Below are 25,665 nucleotides of genomic sequence, written 5' to 3' on the forward strand. Positions count from 1 at the left end.
GAGGTGCACCCAGGCCTTTTTTCCCCTAAAAAAATGTTTAGGGGTACTCTCATTTTGACTCAAGAAAACCACCATTTTATAGTTCAAATCAGGAAAAATAAATACAGTAAATGGACAAAAGTACAAAGATTCACAAAATGTTTAGGGGCATGCGTACCCCTGCGTACCCCCAGAAAAAAAGCACTGGGTGCACCTTCTCACAACCCTCTCAAGCAGCAATATTTTACTCCAAAAGTCATTTCAGAAGTAAACTGCTGTCAGCCCTAGCAGTGCCGTGTGTGGTAAACTGCTTTGTTCACTTCATTGTGCCTGCTGCTCCTGAGATGAAGTACTGTCACAAATGACTACTGTTTGGGAAGGTAGGTGCAAGGGCACCCTGAGGAGCCAGGCTTTATGGCTGGGGCACATAACTCAGCTCATTAAAGCACCAAGGTTTTTCCCAGCTGATCTCCAAGTCACTGTTTCTTGATAGTAAGTTCCACGGATTTCAATGCAAGCAGACTGCACAAATGCATGTGCAGTTTATCTTTCTTTTAAAAAGGGGGAGGGTAATAGTGCCACTGGAATAACCTTAGATGGAAAATGTTTGTTGTGAACAGTATTGCTTGATGCTGGTGAGAGAACACATTCTACAACAGTGACAGATCTAGGTTCTGTAAATGGAGGGTCAGGAACATTTGGCCCTCCAGATGTTGCCGATTACAGCTCCCATCATGACTAATCACAGTTGATGCTAACTGAGGCTGATGGGAATTGTAGGTCAGCAACATCTGAAGGGCCAAAAGTTCCACCCCCCTGCAGTAAATGTGTATGTGTGTGTGTGTATATGTGTGTGTGTGTGTGTGTGTGTGTGAGAGAGAGAGAGAGAGAGAGAGAGAGAGCAAGTAAGAGTTATACCACCATGTTGGAAACCCCTGGTATGAATGAATGAATGAATGAATGCCATGTAAGAAACCATTGTGGCTTCACTCTCAGCCAAGTAGCTGTATAAATTCACAAAACACTACAGCGATGCTACTGAGAGGCCAGTGGATGGAAAGAGATCAAGAGTGCAGAAATGACCACAGTCCTCAAGGAATCGCACACAGTTTTTGGCTGCAAATTATAAAGAAATTGTACTTACTTTCAAGTGGCACTCTAACTTTATGTGGACAACCTGAAAGACTGCGGTGGTGTGGATACAATCCCGTCACATGCCCTGTGCCATCACATCCTGGAATGGGACATTTGGTCTCTCTCTTTTCAGGCCTAGGCAAATCTGCAGAAAATAGCAATGAAGTCTTGTCACCTAGATGGAACATTGCTGTGTGTGCGTGCATGAATGCGTATGTAGAGGGAGAGAATGGTTTTAAGAGGCAGCAGTTCTCTGTCAAGGTTTTAACATTCTTAAATCAATTTAACATTCTTAAATCAATTATTTTAAGCAAATTGTTTAAACTGAAGGTTTTGGAATGGCGAATATATTTGAGTCATGAGAAAGAAAATTGGAACCATCCATGAATAAATAAATAATAATAAAATCTTTAGAGAGCCTTGAATATTAAAAGATTTTCCAGGGGCAGGTATCAGAAAACAAACTGTTCCTGGTAAATTGGGACAGCTGAAAAAATGTGAGCTAAGGTTGTCACATATTGTCTATGTTGATGAGTAGTTGTATTTTCTCCTTATATGTTGTATAGCTATTTCCTTATATATCTAATCCACATAACAAAAACAAACTATAACAAACTTAAGTGCAGTGTATCCATTTGCAATCAGGGCAACTGTGATATTTGCAAGTAGCTTGCAAATAGATGTGTTTATAGACAAAGCCACAAGGAAAGTTTGTGTCTGTGTTTCTTAAGTTTTTCTCTTTGTAGCTTCCCTGATGTGTTGCTTCCTACCTACCGGTAGTTCAGCCAGTAACTCATTTTCAACCTTTCTTCATGCTCTTGCCTTCATAACACTTTATGGAAAAAAGACCATCAGATAAAGCATCATCAAGGGCTCAACCTTCTTGAAGAAAGCCCATCATTATTTTTCATGGCTTCCAGTTCAGGGACTTCTCCAACCTCAGTCCAATGAAGGGGATATATCCCTCAAGAGTCTTGCTGTATGTTACTGGCTCTCATCTTCATCCTTCACATCTTATAACCCAGCAGCTTTGGCTTCACCTAATGTTCAAGACTGGACACAGTGGGATCTTCCTGTGCCCACCCCATTTCCAGGTCATCAATGCCATTACCAGCCACTGCAGCACATAGCCAAACCAGGAGAGTCCATGGGTAACTCAGCATCAGAGAATAAACACCCTCCATGATGCTGATCACACCGTTGGTTTAACAAGGCTCATACTGCACAAGAAAGCATGGCAGCAGGGGCTAAGAAGAGATTGGTTGCCAGAAAAACAGAAATAATAGGCGAACTGGCTATGAAATAGGGAGAGGAAGGGAATTGGAAATCAGAAATGTTCAACAGGACCTATGTGGACACATGGGAACCTGCTATTCTCAATAGGGGGTTATTTACCCTTATTATACATAGACCTGCATCACCTGTTAAGTTATGTAAAACTATCTAAATATAATATATAGAAATAATACAATATGATATAATTAAATGCAGTGCAACATATTACAAAATAAATAAGTACATCTATTCATTCGCTGGGTAGTTTTTCCTAAAGTATCCTCCATTTACTTAAGAGTTGGTATTCTAAACACTGAGGCATCATTGTTAAGTTAAGATTATTATAGTGGTGAGGATTAAAGTCTAACTAGGAACACTTTGAAATTCATATTATCTGCAAATGACTGACTACTAAGAGCTGAATTCATTCCATTGCACCCAGTACAAATCTATGGTATAATATGTTTCTATTTGTTTATTTATTAAATTTCTACACCACCTTTCATTTGAGAATCACAGGGTGGTTTACAATAATACATAACCTAATAACAAAGAAAAACTGTACCCCTCCCCCCCCCCCGGTATAAAAGGCCATAGTTTGTTTAATTAATTAGGATTGTTTTTGCCTGGTACCTAATGATATGTAATGAAGGTGCCAGGCAAGCCTCCCTGGGGAGAGCATTCCACAAATGGGGAGAAACCACAGCAAATGCCTGTTCCTTTGTTGCCACCCTCTGGACCTCCCGTGGAGGAGGCACACAAAGAAGGGCCTCAGGTGATGATCACAGTCAGTTCATATGAGGAGAGGTGGTCCCTGAATTATTGCAGCTCTGAGTTGTTTAAGGCTTTATAGGTCAAAGCCAGCACTTTGAATTGGACCTGGAAAGTAATTGGTAGCCAGTGCAGTTGCACCAAGTTTGGTATTCTATGCTGAAACCATTTTGCCCTGGTGAGCAACTTGGCTGCTAAATTCTGCAACAGCTGAACTTTCCAAACCATCTTCAAAGGTGCTGCCATGTATAGCACATTGCAGTACTTGGATGTATGGAAATTGTATGGAAATTTTGCTAACTCTCACAATGTTTTCAAACCACAGAAGGAGCACAAACACCTAGGGTTTTTTGGTAACTGCATACCATAATTTTTATATTATTCTCTCAATCTGAACAACCTTATTTATACATTCCTCACTGAACCATATAGTTCAGCGGTTTCTTACTTGGGAATTGCTGTCTCCTGGCAGTGACATCACTGCAGCGTACTAAATGGTGAGCTACCAAAGCAGGGTGGCAGTGAGCTCAGGGGAGTTTGGGAACAGCAATGGAAGTGCCAGATTGGCTCTGCCCCTCTGCTCTACCAATATACTATGCTGGAATTCAACAGGACACCGCTGCCAGGCCAGGTTCATGGCAGTCACTTTTCCCAGCTGAGCGCTGTTGGTGTGGAGAAATTACCAGCTGTCTACACAAATGCACAATCCACCCTGAACAAGGAAAGTGAACTTACGTTTGTTGTTATAGATTGGTCTACCACAAAGATCAATCACTTTGGCTTGTCTTCTTTCACCAGCAAGATGCTCTAGTAAGAACCTGTCCAGTTCTTTGTAGGTGCTATGAAAGACATGGCCCTGCTCTGCCTGCAGAGCTATTGCTCGTTCCAGCAAGCTCAAGTTATGTTTTGTTTTATCCAAGTCAAATGACATTTCTGTATTTTCTGATAGACACTCATCTTCCTCGCTGTCTGGAAATGGATTTTGACTCCTGTTGCTGAAAGATTCAACATGCGACTCCTGTGATTCTAGTGGGCCTGTATCTGAGTCACAAATGGTTTCAGAGTTGTTGAAATCTGCTTCTTCGGTTTTGACCCCTGGCACTTTTAGGACATCTTGCTGATTACATCCTACAATATATGTTGTATTTAGAGGAAGTTTGACGCTTATCTCTTCAGAGAAATTTGAGGAGCTATCCCATTCATTGTCCAGAATTTCAGAACTACTTTCATTATCCTCAGAGGAGCAGAACTGTGGGTCTGAAACACAAATTCTGTCTTTTCTTACTAATGAGTTAATCATGTAACATTCATCAACATTGTTATTCTCCATTTCTAAGGACTTGCTGCTACTGTCACTCAGTTTACTATTCTCTGGGGGGTCTGGAGTTTCTTCCTCTGTTTTTTCAAAGTTAATTAAAGATTTGGCCATTAGGTCCTGGTAGCTGGCATAATTGTCCGCCATTTGATCATTTTCTTGCACATCCAAATTAGGGGTAGCTTTTGCTGGTGTTATATTAGTCTCTTCTAGAGGCAGGAAAAAGAGAGAAAAGCACAACATTAAAATAAATTCCTTCTTCTTTGACCATAATCCACAAACCACTTATTTATAAATTAGTCTCATTCATATTAAGTAATCTAAGATGATAGGTTTGCTCAAGATAAATATCTGTTTTATGAACATGAACTAGAATCGTATTGAGCAAACATGCTCTGTAGTACAGCAAACTTCGCCAACCTGGTTCCCTCCAGACTATAATTACATTGTCGGTATGCCTCTGAATATCAGTTACTGGGAATTATGTGGGTGGAATGCTACTGTGCTCAGGTTCTGCTTGCATTTTTCTTATAGTGGTACCTTGGTTCTCAAATGACTTGGTTCTCAAATGTTTTGGTTCCCCAATGCTGAAAACTCGGAAGACGTTTTTCGGAAGCCAAATGTTCGATGCAGCTGTCGGCTATTGTTTCCAGGGCACCTGCACCAATTAGAAGCTGTGTCTTGGTTTTTGAACATTTTGGAAGTCAAACAGACTTCTGGAATGGATTAAGTTTGGCACTTTTGTTTTTGCTATTGATTTCGTGTTTTTGTTTTTGCTGCTTTTTCACTTAATTTGTTTTTGTGACTGTGTGGAACCCAGTTCAACTACTGATTGATAGATTGTGTGAATGGATAAAAGCCCCCAATCCAAACGATGACTATCATCAGTGCAGGTAAGAATGTTTTTTTAATTTTTTTTGTCATCTACAATATTGTCTTCTTTATTTTATAGTACAGTACATTGATTATTGCTTTCATTTTATAGATCAATGGCCTCGTTAGATAGTAAAATTCATGTTAATTTGCTGTTTTAGGGGTTGTTTTTAAAAGTCTGGAACGAATTAATCCATTTTGCAATACTTTCTATGGGAAAGCATGCCTTGGTTTTGGAATGCTTTGGTTTTGGGATGGACTTCCGGAACGGATTAAGTTTGAGAACCAAGGTACCACTATATAGGCATCTGGCTACTGTGAGAACAGGATGCTGGACTAGATGGGCCACTGACCAGATCCAGCTGGCTCCTATGTTCTTAATTCCCATCATTCCTAACCATCAACTAAGGTAGCTGGACCTAACGGGAGTTATACTCAAAAACATCTGGAGGGTGCCAACTTGGGGAAGGTTGCAGTAGAGCATACTTTAAATATATACTATAACTGACCAATTCAAATGACCAGAATGTTGTGTTGTGAATATACAGAGCAGATCCATGCAACAACTGTGCAATCGTTTCAGCATGTACCTATTTCACACATGAACACCTTGCAGTAAATAGAACTTTGGCTGTGACTCTGGAACATGCTTGAAGTATCACACAACTACTTTACTACATGACTCTCTTGTGTTTGAAAGCTGGCATGTTAATTTAAACATTACAAGTAAAAGACACGTTGCCTGTGTGTGGTTTGGAATATCATATATAACAAAATCCTTGGATGCTGCTGCACTAAATGTACTTGTGAAGCTGCTCCTAGTTTCACTGACATCAGTGGGGACATATTTCCAAAAAGTGGGCCGTTAGTTCTACCATAGTCTGAAAAGCTATGGGGGAAGACGAACATAGTGCCTGCAGTGATTGAACTGCTTATTCCTCCAGTATATGTAGTTTGAACCATGTGAGGGCAGAATAAAGCTATCCTGATCCCAGCTAAAGGTTTTGGTACTATTATAACTTTATGCTGAAGAAGAATCTCCATACTGGGTAGCAGTTTCACAACACCATATTCCCATCCATTGTCTCCCTTCTGCTTCAGACTACAGTAAACATGCAAGGATGGATTGATGGCAGTAGCGGCCCTGAAGTTAGGGTAAGGTATTTGCTCTTCACTGAGCAGGTGGTGACTTGCTGCTGTGATGAAACAAAGCTTTCAAAAATATCAGATAAATGTAACATTGTCACCTACAGTTGCATCACTTGCTTTTTAAACTGCTCTTAGTGTTTTATTTTAAATTGTTGTAACCCACCCTGGAGTATTATGAAGGGTGGGTAGTAAATAAATAGGAACAACAACAACAACAACAACAACAACAACATTCCTTCTCTTCTTCATAGATTTTTTAAAAATATATAAAATGAATGCTCTGGGTCACTTTTGGTTTAATGAAAGACTGTAATTCTATAGCTCACAGGATACGTGTTAGAAGCAGTCATGTTAGTCATAGAACTAAAGAATATATTAGATCACAAGGGAGATTTTTTTTAAATAAAAAAAGTAGATTTCGATTTTTACTAAAGGATGGCAAAATACGCATGTATCTTGTGTTAAGAAACAATTTTTTTCTTTGAAATCACAGCAGGAAACAGAAGGTAGTAAAGGCTACTGGAAAGGGGTGTCAAATGCTGAAATACAATAAATCCTTTGTGTCTCATTTAGTTTTTTTTCTAAACATTTCCCCCCCTGACAAGGACACTCCAAAATACATCTCCATCATCTTTCTTTCTGGTAATTATCTCCCTAAAATCAACACTGGTCTGCCAGGATCAAGTAAATATTACCATAGTAACTAAAAGCATTTTTGGATGAAAGGAAGAATTTAGCCACAACACTAGCCCCTTCAATAATGCTGATTATAGGGTGCATTCTTTAGTTGGGATGTATTCAACATAAACTGGAATGGTCTACGTTTTACTTCCTAGAGGGGGAAAAATTGAGATAAACAAGCTTACAATAAAATAGATAAGACAGTCTGGTTCTTTGCAGAATCCATGTCAGACCAACTCCGGGTTTATATCATAAATTAAATATCATCTAAAAATGCAAATGAAGTTTTGTCTCAACAACAGTGAGCTATTAAGAGAAAGTGTAAAGGGTTATCATAATTTCAAAGTATTATCAACTACAGAAAACAAATAAAAAGCATTTTCAGTGAATATGTCCAATTCATTGAACTATTCTCTCAATCCACTTAACTACCCACATGTGTACAATAATGATTTATAGACATTATACCTAATTATGCATATTTGGGCTATGGTGGAGTGCCTAACAAAAGCTCTAGAAAGCAACAATTACCTCTGTTGCTTAGCTACATAGTTTAAAATATTCCTATTAAGTGCAGATTATTGTGGAAAGGAGGAGGAGACACAAATGCACATGTGCCACCACAATGCATTTCACTTTACGGCTGCCAAACTGTTAGCATTTTGGGTCATTTCCAGTTTACATAATTGTTTGGTTCAACTGTTTGTTATACATTAAAGGAAAATATTTATTAGTTATTTCTTGGAGCTTTTCTTGGGCCCTAGACCGGAAGATGTGGCCCTTTTCTTGAAATATTTTACCATGCACTCATTTTGTTGGTGCATGGCTTGCGCCACTCTGAGGCAACTTTATTTCTGTTGTTATTTTTTAGAAGTTCCACCAGAATAGATTGTTTTTTTCTGCAACAAAAACAGTCAGTACCCGCTCAAGATTTTTACCTAATATATAGATGTCCACTGGCAGAGGAAGAGGAGTGCGGGGAGAGCGCACCGCCCCCAGCAGCGCGACCCCAGTGGGGTGCCATCGTGGCTGCCCCCCTGGCTGCGCTGGGCACCACGCCCCTGCAGGCAGCACGCCACACCCCCAGGATGTGCGCCACGCCCCCAGGATGCCCCCCCCGGTGCCGGAGCATGAAGCTCCACCACTGGGCTAGGTGTGTGACACCAGCCAGGAGGCACAGTCCCATTTGTCTGTATTAGACATTAAGATGGAAGCATGATTCCGAGCAACGTGATCAGGTGATCTCAACCCCAAATGAACAGGCCAAAAAGTAACTTTTCTAGGGGGCAGATTTGAATATATCTATATATATATATGCATGTATATTAGAGAATTTTCTTGAATCCAGTCATCAATATTGATTGACTTGACATATAGAAGTATTGCGCGCCTAGACAAAATATTAATATTACTCACGTATTAACTGTTTGTGTTAAATGTTGGGAAACAAGCAACATTAAATAATGCAGAGAAAGAAGCTGCTTCTTGCCCCCGCCCCCCAGTATGGTTATAATAGTGGCAGATCTCCTGAACGCATGTGTTTTTCAAAAAGCTAGTGGACTGTAAGTGTGGATGGATTTCCTCCATTCTTATTCATAAGCCTTCTGTGGATTGGCTGTGCCAAAAGTTCACCTTTCTTCATTTGTGTTTTCAGCACAGTATTGTATAATTAATTTCCACTGTGGTGCCTATGCAATTTACACTTGCCACAGCTTTCCAGCTTGTTCTTCCGTGTTTATTAAGGTTCAAGAGTGGAGCTTGCCCTTCTGTCCTCCTGTTCTGTGCTATGATTTTTTCCTCTCTGCAAAAGTAATGCCCATGAGCAAATTGGGTGTGTGCCCCCCCCAATTTCTTTCTTTCCATACTGTAGTGTGCACATTAGCATCAATAATCCTTTTAGGCAGTGGAGAGCTAATACAACCTGAAACTGATATGGATATTATCACTTAAAACTAATGCTGACCCAGATTTTAAGAAAAAGGGATTAAAATCTGACTTGATACCTTTGGTTGTCATTGCTTATGCTGGCTGGGACTGATGGGAGTTAAAAGACCAACAACATCTAAAGGGTCACAAGTTCAGGTCAGTGCTAGGCCTACTCAGAGTAGACCCATTGAAGTTCATGGACATGACTAACTTTCACTAATTTCAGTGGGTCTGCTCTGAGTAGGACTTAATTGGCTACAAACCACATTTCTATTTATTTCTCAGTCTCATTATTCACATTTTGTCCAAATGATCTGCCTTTTATTGCTAGTGCCCAGTGAGATTATTCTACCCTTTGTTCTCTCAGGAGCATTAGCTTAATAATAATAATAATAATAATAATAATAATAATAATAATAATAATTTCATTATTTATATCCTGTCCATCTGAATGTAGCTACTCTGGGCAGCTAACAACATATACATTAAACATTAAAAAGCTTCCCCATCCAGGCGCTGCCTTCAAATGTCTTCTAAAGGTTTTATAGTTACTCATCTCCTTGACATCTGATGCGAGGATGCTCCACAGGGTGGGTGCCACTACTAAGAAGGCCCCCTGCCTGGTTCCCTGTAGCTTCACTTCTTGCACTGAGGTACCACCAGAAGGCCCCTAGAGGTGGACCTCAGCATCTGGGCTGAATGATGGGGGTGGAGTTGCTCTTTCAGGCATACAGGGTCAAGGTCATTTAGGGCTTTGAAGGTCAGCACCAACACTTAGATGCTTTTTACATTCATCTGGAGCCACTAATCTTTGATACCTGCTTTGAGATCATTGCTGTTGTCTTGCAGGTCAGTCTTGTCCTCATTTTCCCCTTTGCCTTCTACACTTGGACTGTAGTGACGGGGTTTCATTAACAGAGACTTCCTTTTGTTGACTGGAACACCCAAAATCTGCTCTTCAGCTTTTCTCTTCTTTGCCATGGAGCTTTTGTAGGCACTACAGTTAATGAGAGGAGAACATCAAGAGAGGAAGAAATGATTGAAAATACATTGCACAATTCTTTTGTTTTGTTTTCATGAAAAATAATAATATGTGGACTAGTATAATAGCAGTTCTAAACAGCTGGATCTTTTGCGTTTACTGTATTTGGTTTTAGCTGTTGGAGCTAAAGAGCGCAAAACACAGATGAACCCCTCCACACCATTTCATTTCAATTGCTACCAAAAATCTGGATACATATATTTTTAAAGCCTGAATCAACCTTAATCTTGAGTAAATATATGCTAATCTAAATATATGCTAATCTACTCTGTTCTGGACTAGACTATATCCACCCAGGGGATAAGAAAAGGTGTATAGCAGTTTGCTAATTCCCTGAAATAAAAAGAGCTGATGTAAAAATTGCACTACCAGTTACATGTGTCAACTTTGTCTGTTCCCTTCTTTCCCTGTAAAAGGGTTTCGCCCTGCAACAGCAGAATCAACTGTGTTGGAATCATGGCCACCATTTTGCATTAACTACAATGCAAAGTACCTAGAGGATTTAGGGAGCATTGTCAACAGAGTGTAGGGAAAAATAGTAGCCACCACGAAAAGGTGGTCAATAAATAAAATTCTTCATAGTGGTCTCCCCCCCCCCAAAAAAAAGAGTAAGGTGAGGAGATGAAGATCTCAGGGGAGTTTTCTGGGGGGAAATGTTTTTTTGATAAATTTCGGGTCCCCATTTCTGTTCCAGAGGACTGAAAGAACCCCCAGAATAGATGTAGGGGCATACAGGCGAAAGAAAGGGAGAGACCATTCTGCTGCTCAAGGCGAAATCTGCTTAACACAATGTTGATACAAGTCATGGCACTCCACCTTAGATTGACTGTATCAAGGGGTTGATGCAGAGATTGGATAGATCCAGTCTCTACTGGTGGCATACTCACAGGACTGAGTCTCCTTTCATTCCTTGTCTGTATACCTAACAGATAGGCATAGACTGTGTTCGCTGGAACCAAACATATTGCTGGCAATGTACAGCTGCACTGTATCTCACTTTCCACAAGATTATGCATCTCGGTCAAATGGGTGTTAACAAAATCTCCCAGTGACAAGCATTGCTTGGATGTGACTATGTAATGAACTCTGTTTTCTGAAAAGTCTGTTGTCACCTGTTGCAAAATTCTACATTCTCTCTTTTTAATTTTTGCATAAACAATAGTCATTGTCGGTGGTTCTCTCCCAGTTATGCAATATGAATAATAGCATTTATATTATATCTGTCACAGATGAAAAACTGCATTTGTGGATCAGTGTAATCCACTCATTGGTTGCTGGACCCCAGCTCCCCTAGGGAGCATGACAAATCTACATGATGCCCCTGGTTACCAGATTTTGCATTTGGCTCATTGATCTAGCTGAAAGATTTGCAAAAATCCCTGTCTCCAGACAGCTCCCTGTTGGTTACACATATTATGAGGCTCAACAGCAGAAATTAATCCTTCCAAGGTAACTTATGTGCACTAAATTGGCTCCAATTGTGATTGTTTTGGATGGTAGCATATGACTAACTTAAGCTTTTTGCTTCTTTTTTTTTAAAAAAGCATTTTGGCAAGGCATCTTCTTGGCAACTCACCATTGCAAATATGAAGGACATGGAAACAAATGTGAAGATCTGCACTACTGAAGAAGTTACAGTACAACCAATGTGCATCTTAAATTGTGAACTTGCTTGATCTGCCACAATGCTGCACAAAGCACGAAACCAATATAACGGATACTTTCCAATCCCTCAATTTAAAATGGCTTAGGTTTATGCAGCATATTTATCTGTTGTAACAAAGTAGATGCTGAAATGCCACAATGTGGTAATCATAACAATATGGTAATGCTATCTGGTGTACATATTACAGGAGTATGCAGAATGCATGTGAATAATAATTAGCTGCTACCAAAATAATTAAAGTTACACACCAAGATTTTTTTCTACGTATTCCTTATGCACACCATTTCACTCTAAACGTAATTAAATTTGTTAGTTGCTTTGCTTTGCCAGTTAGGTTAGCAAGTTGAAACAAGGCAGTGGATTATGGCTATTTGCAGTGTGGATACATGAAAAATATTTGTGACATAATTAATGGAATGTTTAAAGAGGCGTCAGGGACGCAGGTGGCACTGTGGTCTAAACCACTGAGCCTCTTGGGCTTGCTGATCAGAAGGTTGGCAGTTAGAATCCCCATGACAGGTGAGCTTCTGTTGCTCTGTCCTAGCTCCTGCCAACCTAGCAGTTCAAAAGCATACCAGTGCAAGTAGATAAATAGGGAGTGCTGTGGTGGGAAGGCAAACGACATTTCTGTGCACTCTGGCGCTCAACACTCTGTGCCAGTAGCAGTTTAGTCATGCTGGCCACATGACCCGGAAAGCTGTCTGTGGACAAACGCCGGCTCCCTCGGCCAGAAGTGAGATGAGCGTCACACCCTATAGATGCCTTTGACTGGACTTAACCATCCAGGGATCCTTTACCTTTACTTTTTTACCTTAAAGAGGTAGAAATATTCAAAGTCTTGAAAGTTCAACTAATCTCATGGCCTCATATTTCTAACAGGGTTCAGCAAAGAGCCCCACTTCAATCTATCCTGTGGCATCAGGGAGATTGACCCAGTGCCACCCATTCCACCCCAGATCCTTCCACAAAACAATTTAGGGGTGGGGATTTTTAAACCCTATATTAACCGAAAAGTTAAAATAGGATTTTTTAAGAGTCTGGGAATGAACCAGCACTGTGCAGGACTGGATCCTTCCTGCAGGACAGTCTCTTGAAAAGCAGCACCCACACCCTATAGGCGTGTCTCTACTCAACAGGTTTCAGGCAGGAAAGAGAGCTGTAGCCCGCCTTCTCCTGGGAAGATGCAGCTGTAAGTCAGGTATGTCTTGGAGCTTTTCCTGCAGTTTCCCACCCTGCCTGGCTCTCCTGCCTGCCTGATGCCCTGCCCCCTGACACCCAGGGGGCCCTGGGCTCCTCCAACATGACTCACAGTGGTCTGTGTCTGTGTGCACCCAGCTTGTCCAAGGCCCAAGGTCCTCTGAATACATCCAATTTGTCTCAGGACCTGCAGCTTGGCTGATTCCCCAAGTTCTAATCCAAATCAAAATTCTTGTGAGGTTCTACTTTGTGCACATCAGGAGCTGCTCATGGACTTTGATGTTAGGCCAACTTCAGCAAAGCTTGAACTGGGCAGACCTCAAGACCCTCTACAAACACATTGGAGTCTCTGGACTGGTCTTATATTCCCATTCAGATAGGGTTCTTCTATTCCTACATCACAGTAGGCATCATTTTACTCTACCCCAGATAGCATGTGGGCAGGATGTGTGCAAAACAAAATGACTCAATTTCCTTCCATTTGTGAGCATATTTTTTTAAAGGAAAAAAAATATATTGTTCAGTCTCATCATTTTAGTCACCCCCTTCTGTACCTTTGCAGCTCTACAACATGCTTTCTACAGCTGATCAAGTAAACACAGCAATATAACAAATAATGCTTGAGAGAAAGGGGAAGTAATATAAGTTTTATTTTGTATCTGAAAATTGTAGAATATACATTTGAAATGGGCCTAAATTTATTTTTTGTCAGGCTCATTATCCAAAGGCAATACAAATTATCTGATCTATAGCTGATTCTAATTATACATACTAATTATTTACACTAGGAGTGGCTAACCCCCAGTTCATGAGCGTGATGTGTCATTTCCCCCCAAACTCCACCAACTTTGGTGGAGGAAAAAGGGATACATTGGGGTACCATCTTATTCCCAATGCTATTTAACTCTATATGAAGCTATTGAGTGTGATCATTAGGAGGTTTGGGTCAAGGTATCAGTATGCTGATACTACCCAGCTCCATTTCTTTGTAACATCTAAATCAGGAGAGGCTGTTCAAGGCCTGGACTAGAGCCTGGACTCAGTGGTAGGCTGGATGAGGGCCAACAAACTGAGTCTTAATCTTGGCAAGACAGAGGTGCCATAGGTGAGTGGTTGCAGAATCTAGATAATTGGGCAATTGCCGGCTTTGGAAAAGGTCATACTCCCACTGAAAGAGCAGGTTCACAGTCTGGGGGTGTTCCTAGATTAATCTCTGTCACTAGAGGCCCAGGTGACCTCAGTGGTTAGGAGAACCTTTTACTAGCTTTGGCTGGTAAAACAAATTTGGCCATTTCTGGACTGGGATATCCTGACCACTGAAATAGTTGTCCATGCACTGCTTACCACCAGACTGAATTATTGCAATGTGCTTTATATGGAGCTGTCCTGAGACTGCCCTTGACCTTGCAGCTAGTGCAAAATGCAGCAGCTCTACTGCTCACTGCGGCAGGATATCACCATCATGCTATGCTGTTGCTGAAAGAATTGCACTGCCTAAGTTCAAAATGCTGATACTGGTTACAATCTCTCCCCCCCCCCCTTATGATACATTTTGGTCATTATTTCAAAAACAAATATAAACCAAAGCCTCATTTTAACTATTCTTAGAAAATTCTTTAGTCCTGAAATTATGAACTGGGAGGAGGGGGGATGAACTGTAAAACACAATCCCATGGAAAGCAGTTGGATGGTTTCTGTACAATGTGCCAAGGGGTCATGAGGTTAGAAAAGTTTTTCTCTCTTTGAGATGCATACACATGCATTTGCAAATATATGTCAAGCTGTAGTTTGTCAAACAGTAAGCCTATAATTTAGCATCCCTATTACTCATCTCATAAATTCAACCTCTAATAGTTTTGTTGCTATTTATCAATGGTCTGCTTGTTGTCATGGAACACTGGTTCAGCTGTCAAGGTTATTGGTGAATCAGAGTCATAAAATGGATGGATATTTTTTTATGAATCAAGAGTGAATATAACTCATTCTCACAATTTCTGATATGAGCAGACTTCTAATGAAATAGTGGTACAAGTCAACTTTTTGGACACAGGAGACATTTTTGCTAGGCAATGAAATGAACCCCAAGGAGGTTAAAAACTAAAACCAGTGACTTGAAGATGCCAAGATGTTTGGCACCCATAGCTTTTTTGTGTGAAAGTGCTCCCTGGTACAGAGTACCAGCACTTCTTCTTTGCTGCACTTTTCTCAATATACGAGTACTGGCACCTCATATTTTTATCATCTTAAATAAAGCACTGCTTGTACCAACACATGAATCCTCACAATGGAGTGGGACACGTCTTTCTCTAGTGCCAGCCTAATTTTTTAGGTGAGAGATAATTACACTGAAATCCTTTTGAGTCACCAGTGAATAGAGTTTGACCTGAATAGAATTTGCTCGGATATAAAAGTACTTAAGCTAAGAGGGGGTGTAGATATAGGCTAAATTAGATACAGGGAGCTTTAATATGTCATCAAACCATGTAGGCTATACAGGAGCAACTAGTGCGGAGGTACAAGGTGAAGTCAGGCCAATTCAGGCAGAAGCACCAGATTCTCTCTGCTGGTGTGTCCAAGATGTCCTTCCTCAGTGCTGCCCTGCTCCATCACCAGCCAAGTATGTGGCAGTGATACTGATGCCAGGTGGTCAAATCTGTGGTGCCATCCCCACTACCCATTGCCCTTGAGCCTAATACACTGAATGCATATAAAGTTATGCAGGCAAAGTTATCAGAATGGTAGTCTGATGAGTATACCGTGAGTTGGGTTGACAAACAATTCTTGGGATGTTGTCAAAGAAAAGACCAGCACCAAATTTATAATGTTACGCATCTGCAAGCACTAATATGTATTGATTGGCTACTTACCCAATGGTTTAGGACTTGTAAATCTCAGGCCTGAAAGCCTCCAGAGCTCTTTATCAGTCCCTCATCATTCTTGCTAGGTCAGTCAACTAATCAGCCTCAGGGTACTACTACTACTAATAATAATACTATGTTTAATGCTAGTATTTATGTTTTATCTTTTAATATTGATATTCATCCATTTACTATCCCAAGCAACATAGAACTAATTCCTCTTCAAGGCTTGCACCTATTACTTTAGCTTATGTTGTCCACTGAGTACCACCCCCCCCCACACACACACCTGCAATAGAGGTAGTGGTTTGGCCAGTTATGGTACAATAGGGCTATACAACATGATTTGGAGGAGGGGTAGTCAAGATGGAAGAAAGGCTACTACTCAGCAAGAATAATGCTCTCTCCATCCCAACTGAAGTCCTGAGGAGGAGTTTAGCTTAATCTACTCTTGTATGACGTCAGGGCAAGCACGCTGACCAAACAGAGATGAAAGGAGTACATATAAAGCGTTGGATGGCAATGAAGATAAAAGAGGGAAATCAGGATTGATTAAGACTAATTTTAGGGCAAAATAGCAGCATGAAGGTTATTAAAGTGTGCAAACATACAAATGAAAGGCTTGGCGAAGAAGAAAGTGAGATGGTGCTAGGACGAGGGGTATATATAATAACTTAGAAGAAAATATGTTATGATGTAATTGGAATCAGGCTGGAATTTCAATATCAAAGGGGCAGCTTCTTTTAAAATAAAATAAAATAAATAACATAGAAAGCAGGGGAGGTGGTATAGCCTTGTTGGGAAAAGAGAATTTATTAGTCCTTCTAAGAGGAGGCTGGGGAGGAATGCGTAATGCTGTTGAGTCATTATGCTTTGAGGCTGGAGATGTTTCAGACAGTAAACTAATGTTATAGGCCACCTGACCAAAAGGAACGATTCGACTGTGAAATGACTGAGGAAATAAAAAGAAGCATGTAAAAAGGCCAGAATGATAGGAAGTTGGTAATAACCCAGGAGAAGGCATGCAGCTATAATGAAATCTATGCGTGCATTGAGTTCATTGTGAAACATGGTGGGGGGATGAAACCTCTTTGGACAAACAACAAATGCACACTGTTTGCTAAGAAGCCTTAGGCTGCAATCCTAACCCCACTTACCTGAGAGTAAGTTTCATTGAATTCAATAGGGCACGTCTACCACAACATTCTAAAGACTGCACTGAAAACAAGGTGCTATAGGAACTGCGTCACTGCTTTTTAAAACAAGCCTGCCATTTTTTAAAAAAAGTCAACTGAAAAGTTATAATATACCACGAGGACTATTGAGATTTGAGCATTTATCCTTCTTGAAGGCCCGGGGCTAGTAATTTCTTGGGTGTGGGGGGGGGGGCAATGAGATTATTTTGGACAAGGCAATGGTATTTACTAGTTTATTGTTCCAGGTTTTGGGGTGTTTGGCATTTTACTATGAAAATAGCTCAAGAACATTCATTAAATTTTTAAATAAAATGTCTGGAACCTATTTTTACAATCTGGTGATATTTCTGTACTAATGAGGTGCTGCTTATTTTATTACAACAAAAAAACCCAAAGGCAGCACTGTACATTAAATTGCACACTGTTGCCTTGGCTGCATCAAAGTTAACTTCAAAATTATTGATTCCTTTGTTTTGCAATGCAAGTTAGCTAAAAAATGAAGTGTAGGTGGGTTCAGGCATGACCCAAGACCAAGATTCAGCTCAAAAAGGATTTATTGGAACAAGAAGAAGAAGGACAAACAGGGGCACTTGCCTGGGATATATATACCTTAAGCCAGCCCAGGCAAAACACACACACCGCCTGTGATAGGTCGCCTTAATGCTGCAATTAGCGAATCACAACACTGGCCCTATCTCAGCATGGATTGGCTGCCTGCCAGCTACTAACAGTGTTATTGGAGGGTTTTAGAATCCTCTCTGTCTTTTGTTATGCAGATGAAGCTCCAAAGCTCCGTGGGCCTGAAGGACTCGGCCTGCATTGCATGCATACAGCCTGGCTTTGGTCTTCAATGCCTGCATACATAAACAAATAAGATGATTTACCCGTTTCATAAATTTTGTTTCACTCTCTATTTGCACTGAACTAAGACTGCATTTATCCAGACTTCCCACTTACTTGGTTGGTCTAGGTACTACAGTGGTGCCCCGCAAGACGAATGCCTCGCAAGACGGAAAACCCGCTAGACGAAAGGGTTTTCCGTTTTGGAGGTGCTTTGCAAAACGAATTTCCTATGGGCTTGCTTCGCAAGACGAAAATGTCTTGCAAGTTCCTGCGGGTTTTTTTTTCCTTTCCCCCCCTTTTCCCCAAGCCACTAAGCCGCTTATCAGCGGATCCGCTAAGCCGCTAAGTCGCTTATCAGCTGATCCGCTAAGCAGCTAAACCGCTTAACAGCTGATCGCTAAGCCGCTTAACAGCTGATCCGCTAAGCCGCTAAGCCGCTTATCAGCTGATCCACTAAGCCGCTAAGCCACTTATCAGCTGATCGGCTAAGCCCGCTAAGCTGCTAATAGCGCTAATCTGCTAAGCTGCTAATGGGCTTGCTTCGCAAGACGAAAAAACCGCAAGATGAAGAGACTCGCGGAACGGATTCTTTTCGTCTTGCGAGGCACCACTGTATATATGTGTGGGCATGTGCAAAGCCTTAACAAACCATGACCATATTTTTAAATTAAAAACTCTGAGGTGAGGCCTCAGAGGTACAGACCTCTGAATCTCTGGAAAGAATCCAGAAGGTGGAACTCTGGTCATTTATTTATGAATGGATGGCAACCATAGTTGGAATGGATGGTGACCTACCATTGCAGTAAACCTATGTTCAGCGATACTGAACATAGAACTTCCCCACTAGGAGTTTAATCATGACCCAGCCAACATCCCATGTACAAACTAACACCCAATGTGCTCAGAGGATCCCACCACCTCTTACACAATCATATTTGCTCAACGCAGTGGTACACCATCAGTGCAGGCAAGTGGCTACCATGTCATGTGTGCCTTAACCTGCATGTCAGAAAATCCTGCAGATCAGAACTCCTATCTACTAGCAGTAACAGAAAAGGGTGTCATCAAATTGTCACTTTACTAGATAAGGCTATTAGAATTACTGGATGTTATCAAAACTGTATCCCTGGCTTTTAGATATAGCTAATTAAGGAAAGATTTAAAAGATGGACAAGAAAGAAACAAGGGAGGATCCCAAAAGACTGCAGGTCTATAAAGTTTATTACAGTAATGGTTTAAATTTATAACTGGTTTAATTAATGATGATATGAATGGTTGACATACAGGATATAGTAATAAGGACAGGTGAATTTTAGCATAAATCCTTTATTAACATCATGAATGGCATGCAATGTAGAGTAGCCTCATTATAAATACCAGTGCTCTGTACTGACATAACTTCAGGGTAAAATACCAAAGTATGTAATTTACCACACTGTTTACTGCTTTAAAATGCCCCCTGTGACAACTCCAAAAATGTGAAAAGCCATTGTGTTGCAGGTCGAGACCCCGAGACCACCCCCTCGTTGATGAATAAGACACAAGGACACGGATATTAGGTTAATGTTATTGGGCAAATTTAGGCTACAACTTTATTGGCTACAGAATGTGAGCAGTATTGGCTTAGGCATTGGAATTGACCAGACTATATCTGACTCCTGCCTGTCACGCAGGGAGTCCAGTAAGGGTCAACCACCTGTAGGAGGAGCCCCGTTGATGCAGACCGACTCAAGCTCCCCCTGGGTTCCCGACGGGGTCGTGGCATGGCCCTAGCCCCGCCCCGGGCTTTGGACCAGATCCAAACCCCCAGATTCCTTTAACGGAATACCCTTAAGCTTGGAGGGGCAGGTGATGGCCACACCTCCCCTCCCCCATCATAAGATCAACCAATGCCACAGCAGAAAGCTGAGAAAAGAGTCCGCAGAGTGAAGCCAAGGAACTGTGCGAAGAGATCGAGGAAGCGAGCCAAGAGGAAGCTCTCCGGCTCGCGCCTCAGTTTAAATGGGGCCTGGCCGCACCCCTCCCAGCCAGCAGATTGGCTGGCTGGCGAATGACGTGGCTGGGAACCTCCAGGTGACGCGGGACTTCGTTCCTCATCCCTGTACATGGCCACGTGGTCCACCACAACTCCTCCCCCACTGGGAAGTGGAGCAGATTTGCCAAACTGTAATAACCCAGCTCAGAATGTGACATTGTCCAGCTTGTAATGTTCACTTGGGGGGGGGGGGGACTATGTTTCAAGATTCCTTGCGCTTTGAGGGCTGAAGACTGAATTCCTCCAGTGAGACCATACAGGCTGAGGGACACCCCATCATTTCCCCATTGATTATCAGGAGTGTGAAATGGAACTGGGGTTTTTTTTGGGGGGGGGACACCTCCAAATCAAGCTAGGAAAGTTCACTCAATGCTACTTGGGGTACTTGTCTGATCTCATAGCCACATTCAACACATCAGCTGCCCACACAGTTGGCACCATTGCTGGAATGCTTTAAGGCAGCGATAACTGCCTCCTCCCAATTCACCTCTCACTAGAGATGGGGGATAAATTTGATTCAGTTGACATTTAAAGGCGAACCTACCAAATTAGCATTTTCCAAAGAATACATAAACACAGCCATCCTTGAAATTTGCAGTTCTGTGAACTATGCAATGCTGTTCCACAGTCAAACAATGTGTACAAAAATTCATATACTGGGGTAAAGTGTCCATAAAATTGCACTGATTAGGGAAAACAGCATACCAAAAAACGCATTAGAACAGGGAAATTGCTTTACAAAAATGTGTATATTAGACAAAAATATATTTAGGAGAAATTCATAGTAAACAACACTCGTGAATTTGTATGAGGACTTTTTAAAAAAAGCAAACTGATGTGGAAATGTAGAGAACTGAGATTAAGATTATAAAAATAATAGAGAGAAATAAAAATTGACAGATCCACTCATTTCCACCTCCCACTTCTCAGGTGGTGAATGGGGTTTGGTATTTCATGTCACCAGTTGCTTGGCCCAAATAGGTGGCATTCAAAATAAGCACTTGTCTTTCCCTGAACCACAGCAACATGATCCAGTGGTGAAACCTCCAAAATTAGGCAAGTATCTTGGCTCAGCTCTTGCCAGTGCCTGCTTAAACCATTTTCCTTTAGGCAAGCCTATCGAGGTATGTAGATGTTGATGTGTCTGAATATTTTTACTGTTGATTTCAATAATTTTAAAATGTTTTTAATTGTTATTGATAATTTAAATATTTCTTGTAAACTGCTTAGAGGTTTTATTACAATCAAGTGGTAAAGAAAGAAATAATAAAATCATGCACCCATTTCCTAAAACCACCACCTGAGGGGAAGGAGTTCAGTTTTTGTTTCTACCTAACATGCTAATTTTGTATGTACAGAACATTCCCACACCCCCCCCCATAGGGAATTTTGAATCATTTAATCCTCCCCAACTACCTGCAATCTGAAGTGGTAGAGTTCGGAAAAAATATATATCACTCGATTCCACTGAATGGGCAAGCTGGCCTTGTCTCATAACCATGATGGTCCCTCGCATATTAATATGATATAATGCAGATTAATGAAGAATGATACCAGCACGTATTTAATCCCCTGTGCTATGAACCCAGGCACCAGTTGTCTCAGATAAAATATTCCCCCGAAGGGTGATCTATGCCCTAAAGTCTATGGAGTATGGCCAGATGTTCATTCTACTGCTGCAAGACTATTGGCATCCTTCGTCATGACTGATAGTGCTGTTGGCCTGCTGCCTCACTCCTTCTATTTAGTTGATTGTAGAAAGGGTGATAGGCAGCTGCTGCTCTTCACCATGGGATCAGCATTGTGGGCCTTCATAGGCTTCAATCCTGTCATTACTCACTTGCCATGAATATGTTCATCATTATCATAATACCCTTGTAGAAAGGTGGCTCTACACAAAACACGAATATCCTTGCCACAAATAGTATAAGCAAACATTTGAAACAACTTAGTTATTGATAAGAAACCTCTGCAAGGTTTAGCCAATACACTCTGAAATGATGAGATCCTGGTGAGATCTTCACACTTTTCACGCCCTGCATAGGCATTCATTCCTCTCCTATTTCATGAGGGGAGAACCTGGACACTCATGCTAGTTCCACTGCCTTCCAACACATTCCTGTTACTTGGTCCCACCACTGTCCACTCATTGGGGGCTCTGATCACAGAGGGAGTCTCCTTGGTAGAACAGGCTTGCTACGTACTTTGATTTGCAGCAGTGGGGTGGGGTAGGGTGGTACTGGAAAAGCCAATCTGGTGCTCCCACCACCCTGACCTTTCTCCACATTATCCTGGTTTACGGTGGTAATGCTGCTGTAAGTAGGCCAGGTCTGTGGCACTACTCCTTCCCCTCCTACTCCCCCCACTGGAGATATTTCTCCCCACTAACTTCTGCTGGGCATCTTTAATAATAAAATAACAATAATCAGAAAGAATTTAAAGTGGCAGCCACCAGAAGAGGAGTAGTCCAGCCCATCTAGTTAACAGAACTGGAGTGTGTGTACAGTTTAATGCTCAGCTGCCTACTTACAAAACTGCCTACTTACAATAACAGAGGACAGGTCAAGAAAACATGAGAGGTCAACTTCAAACCCAGCTCAAGACATACACTGAAACTATCTGGGCTAGAACTTGAAGGTTAAATAAATTCCTTCTCCCCCAGCCAGTGCTACCTAAAGCAGAGACAGATTTAGGGCAGCACAACCAATTTCCACACACAGAGTACAGGGGTCAAGGGAGAGCCTGCCTGCCTCCTTCTCCAAGTCTTGTAAGCGCTTGCCCAGCTTTGGCAATCTGGAAGGCCACAGATTGACCAACCTGGACCTCTGTGAAGTTTTCCTCATACAAGAACCTCTTGATAGGTTACAATATTTTTCTGGTGAACCTTAGAAAGCCTAGAGGCACTTAAAAACAACAACAATTTGAATTACTGTGAACACACCATCTGTCCTGGCTTACAGTTTGTAAGAGATGCAATAAATGTGGGATATAACAGCACTTCTTGTGACAAAGCTGAAGCTTCGTGAATCTTACCTGAGCTCCTGTGCTATCGAATCCACGTGTGCTGTTGGTAAAAGAAGGGAAGACTGCATCAGTTTACATTTAAACTTCTGTGCACCTGCCTATTTCTGATGAGAGATGAGAACCTGGGAGAACACAGGTGACTATTTATTTCTCCCTAACCACAGGATTATTGCTGCTCATGGCAACTACTAAAGTTGATGTTCAATTCCCATGGTTACTTATCTGTTAAAAAACAAAAACCCAAAACAACTCAGCACACAAGGAAGATGATCTTCAGCAGGAAAAAAAAAGCCACTGTACCTTTCCTTCTTTTTTAATTGGATGTGCAGTGAGAACATTTTCTTTTCCTAAGTGATAATTTGATTTGGGAATGAGGAAAGCTGGTGTTTACAAATACCTGCCCACACAAGGCTATGCAGCATATTGAAAGAGCCAACAGGTGGTTCTAAAGATTACTCATGTTGCACAGGCAACATCCGTTGTCCCACTTCTGGGGAAATCCTGTTGCTCTATTAAGCCTGTGTGTGCAAGAGAGAGGCATTTTAAGCCCTAAATATGTTTAACTAGCTTGCTAAATGAGAGAGATCACCTTTTAAATGTTTAAAGAAAGTATGGCAGTGCATTAACTCTGATTAGAAACTGCTAAATGAAACCCAGCCAGTTAGTCAGTAGCTCCCTGCAGACTTGATCTAATGGAGGCTCACTACAATGTTCAGATATGCAGCAGTAACTTCATTATGCTGTTGCAATTACTCACTTCATTTGGGGATTGATCCTGATCTCACTGAACTATATAGAAATGCTGCCAGGGGAAGGCAGGGTGGGCTCTTAAAATAATGTCTATCTATCTTTCTATCTATATCTTGCCCTCACCATTTCGGGCTTTTGTTATTGAAAGGCCCATGGAATTTTTTTTTTTAATGACAGTGAAGGGAGATTGGGTGATTTAAATCCCTTATTCCCTTGCAGTTGAATATATACAACATCTGAATGCTTTTGGCTGGTGGCAGGAGGAGTAATAGGAGCAAAAGCAACAGATTCAATAATCTCTGAAAAACAGCCATCTGCAAAGCAGCTCTGTGCTAAAACAAATTTTGAACAGTTATGTATTTCAGGAGGAAAGTTTTTGATCCTTCAGGGTGTGTCAAAATCTTGGCTCACCTTTAACTATGATACATTTATTTTGAAACATCTCAAGAGATAGATTATTTCAGTTTTGTAATTTAGGAAGATAGCAAGCTATACACTGAATCAGATCACTGGCACATCTAACTCACTATTGTCTATGCTGGAAGCTGCTCCCCAGGGTATCAGACAGAAGTCTTTCCCAGAAACACCTGGAGATCCAGGGACTGATCCTGGGACCTTCTGTTTGCAAAGCATCTGCTCTACCACTGAACTGCAGTTCTTTCCCTATTTGAATAAAGACTTCCAGCTATCCTTTGGTGCAGTGATTAATCAGCCAATAATTTTTTTAAAAAAAATAGAATTGCTGAATACATTGTATTAGCCACAGAAAAATAGCCCAAATTAAGGATCCTATCACTATAACCATCTGTGAGCCACTTTGCTATAAGCAGCTTCTGTGTATCTTGGGTAACATTTAAATGACCCAATCTTGTGAGCAGAATTACAGCTTCCAGCCATGGAGTTGGCACCCCACTAGCTGTGGGGTGCTGAGACCCACATGAACAGCTCCCTCCCAGCAATATGGATACAATGTGGACATCTCAGTTTCACAAGGTTGGGTCATTAAAATCTGATCCCCTCTATGTGACACCCACACATATGTAAGTTCCCACAAATGCAGTAAGGAATGTTTCCCTACACCCCTCCCCCCATTTATTTATTTTTTACAATATCATGATTGTGATTCACAACCCAACAGTAAGCTAGAAGGAAAGCAGTATGGGCTGAGTTGCTCCAGCTATGCCATGCCTGCCTTCACTGTAGGATTTGGTATAATGGGTAATGAGAAACAAAATTTGTACATGGTAGTCAGGGCCGTATATAAATTAGTACATCATCCACATACAGGTTGTGATCATCCCTTGTGTAAGGATTGCTGTACAGAGTGAAATGAACACTTACTTTGTGATTATCTATTCATTACTTCCTATGTGGCAAGTGCTTTCCATATAAGAATGTGTGAAGTAGTTCTAAACAGTCTTAAATAGTCAAAGTGTTTCTCTTTGTTTGCCCAAAACGTTATGAGAAGTCATGGCTAGTTGGAATGTGGGCAAATAATAGCATTTAACAGCCCAGGCACCCCTTCTAGAGAAGCACAGACAACTTTACTATAGATAGTGTCAGCCTACTGAGATAACTTTTACCTATAGTTAACTTCGTAGGGGATAGTTTCAGCTGCCAGGGCTCCCTTGAAGCTGTTATGGTCCTGTTTTGCCTGCTCTCTGTATAACAGTGTTTGCCCCAATGGGACTTTGTCTGCCCTGACCTAACTTGGCCTGATGTGACTTGATTTGCCTATCTTGACCTAACCTTGCTTACTTGACCTCCTCTTGCCTACTGTGACCAGACTTGACTTGACCTTCCATGTGACCCTCAAGTGTCCATGGAACAAGACAACAATGGGCTGTGCATTGCAGTCTACATAGATCGCTGGTTTTAACCTCTCCTGGTCCCCCACATAACTACACAGATAACAAGGATGCCTGTGAGATCAGATCTGGCTCTGCTATCT

The 25,665-nt window shown here is 41.3% G+C and overlaps 1 protein-coding gene and 2 long non-coding RNA genes across 16 annotated transcripts in view; 1 reads left to right on the forward strand and 2 right to left on the reverse strand.

The window, feature by feature from the left end:
• LOC310766667 overlaps positions 1 to 12,240 on the forward strand; it is a 35,759-nt gene extending 23,519 nt beyond the window's left edge. For 3 of the 4 annotated variants that reach the window (XR_014550329.1, XR_014550330.1, XR_014550331.1), the window contains exon 4: positions 4,109 to 4,225. This is a non-coding gene — a long non-coding RNA (uncharacterized lncRNA). Of the gene's footprint in view, positions 1 to 4,108; positions 4,226 to 11,689 lie in introns of those variants that run through there. The other variant, XR_014550327.1, reaches the window with a different exon arrangement.
• ST18 (ST18 C2H2C-type zinc finger transcription factor) overlaps positions 1 to 25,665 on the reverse strand; it is a 185,926-nt gene that overhangs the window by 46,488 nt on the left and 113,773 nt on the right. For all 11 annotated transcript variants that reach the window (XR_014550253.1, XM_083622875.1, XM_083622877.1 and 8 more), the window contains 4 exons: positions 22,974 to 23,004; positions 9,922 to 10,100; positions 3,895 to 4,683; positions 1,124 to 1,258 (listed from right to left, as the gene is read on the reverse strand). Coding sequence is in view for 10 of the 11 variants with exons in the window: in XM_083622875.1 (XP_083479001.1) it covers positions 1,124 to 1,258; positions 3,895 to 4,683; positions 9,922 to 10,100; positions 22,974 to 23,004 (1,134 nt within the window). In the remaining variant the exon portion in view is untranslated. The remainder of the gene's footprint in view (positions 1 to 1,123; positions 1,259 to 3,894; positions 4,684 to 9,921; positions 10,101 to 22,973; positions 23,005 to 25,665) is intronic.
• LOC310766696 lies at positions 13,655 to 19,994 on the reverse strand. The gene is made up of 2 exons (XR_014550368.1): positions 18,517 to 19,994; positions 13,655 to 18,035 (listed from the first exon to the last, which is right to left on the reverse strand). It is a non-coding gene; the product is annotated as an uncharacterized lncRNA (long non-coding RNA).

The sequence above is a fragment of the Podarcis filfolensis genome (genome assembly GCF_964270895.1).
Source record: "Podarcis filfolensis genome assembly, chromosome: 7".
Classification (NCBI taxonomy): domain Eukaryota; kingdom Metazoa; phylum Chordata; class Lepidosauria; order Squamata; family Lacertidae; genus Podarcis; species Podarcis filfolensis.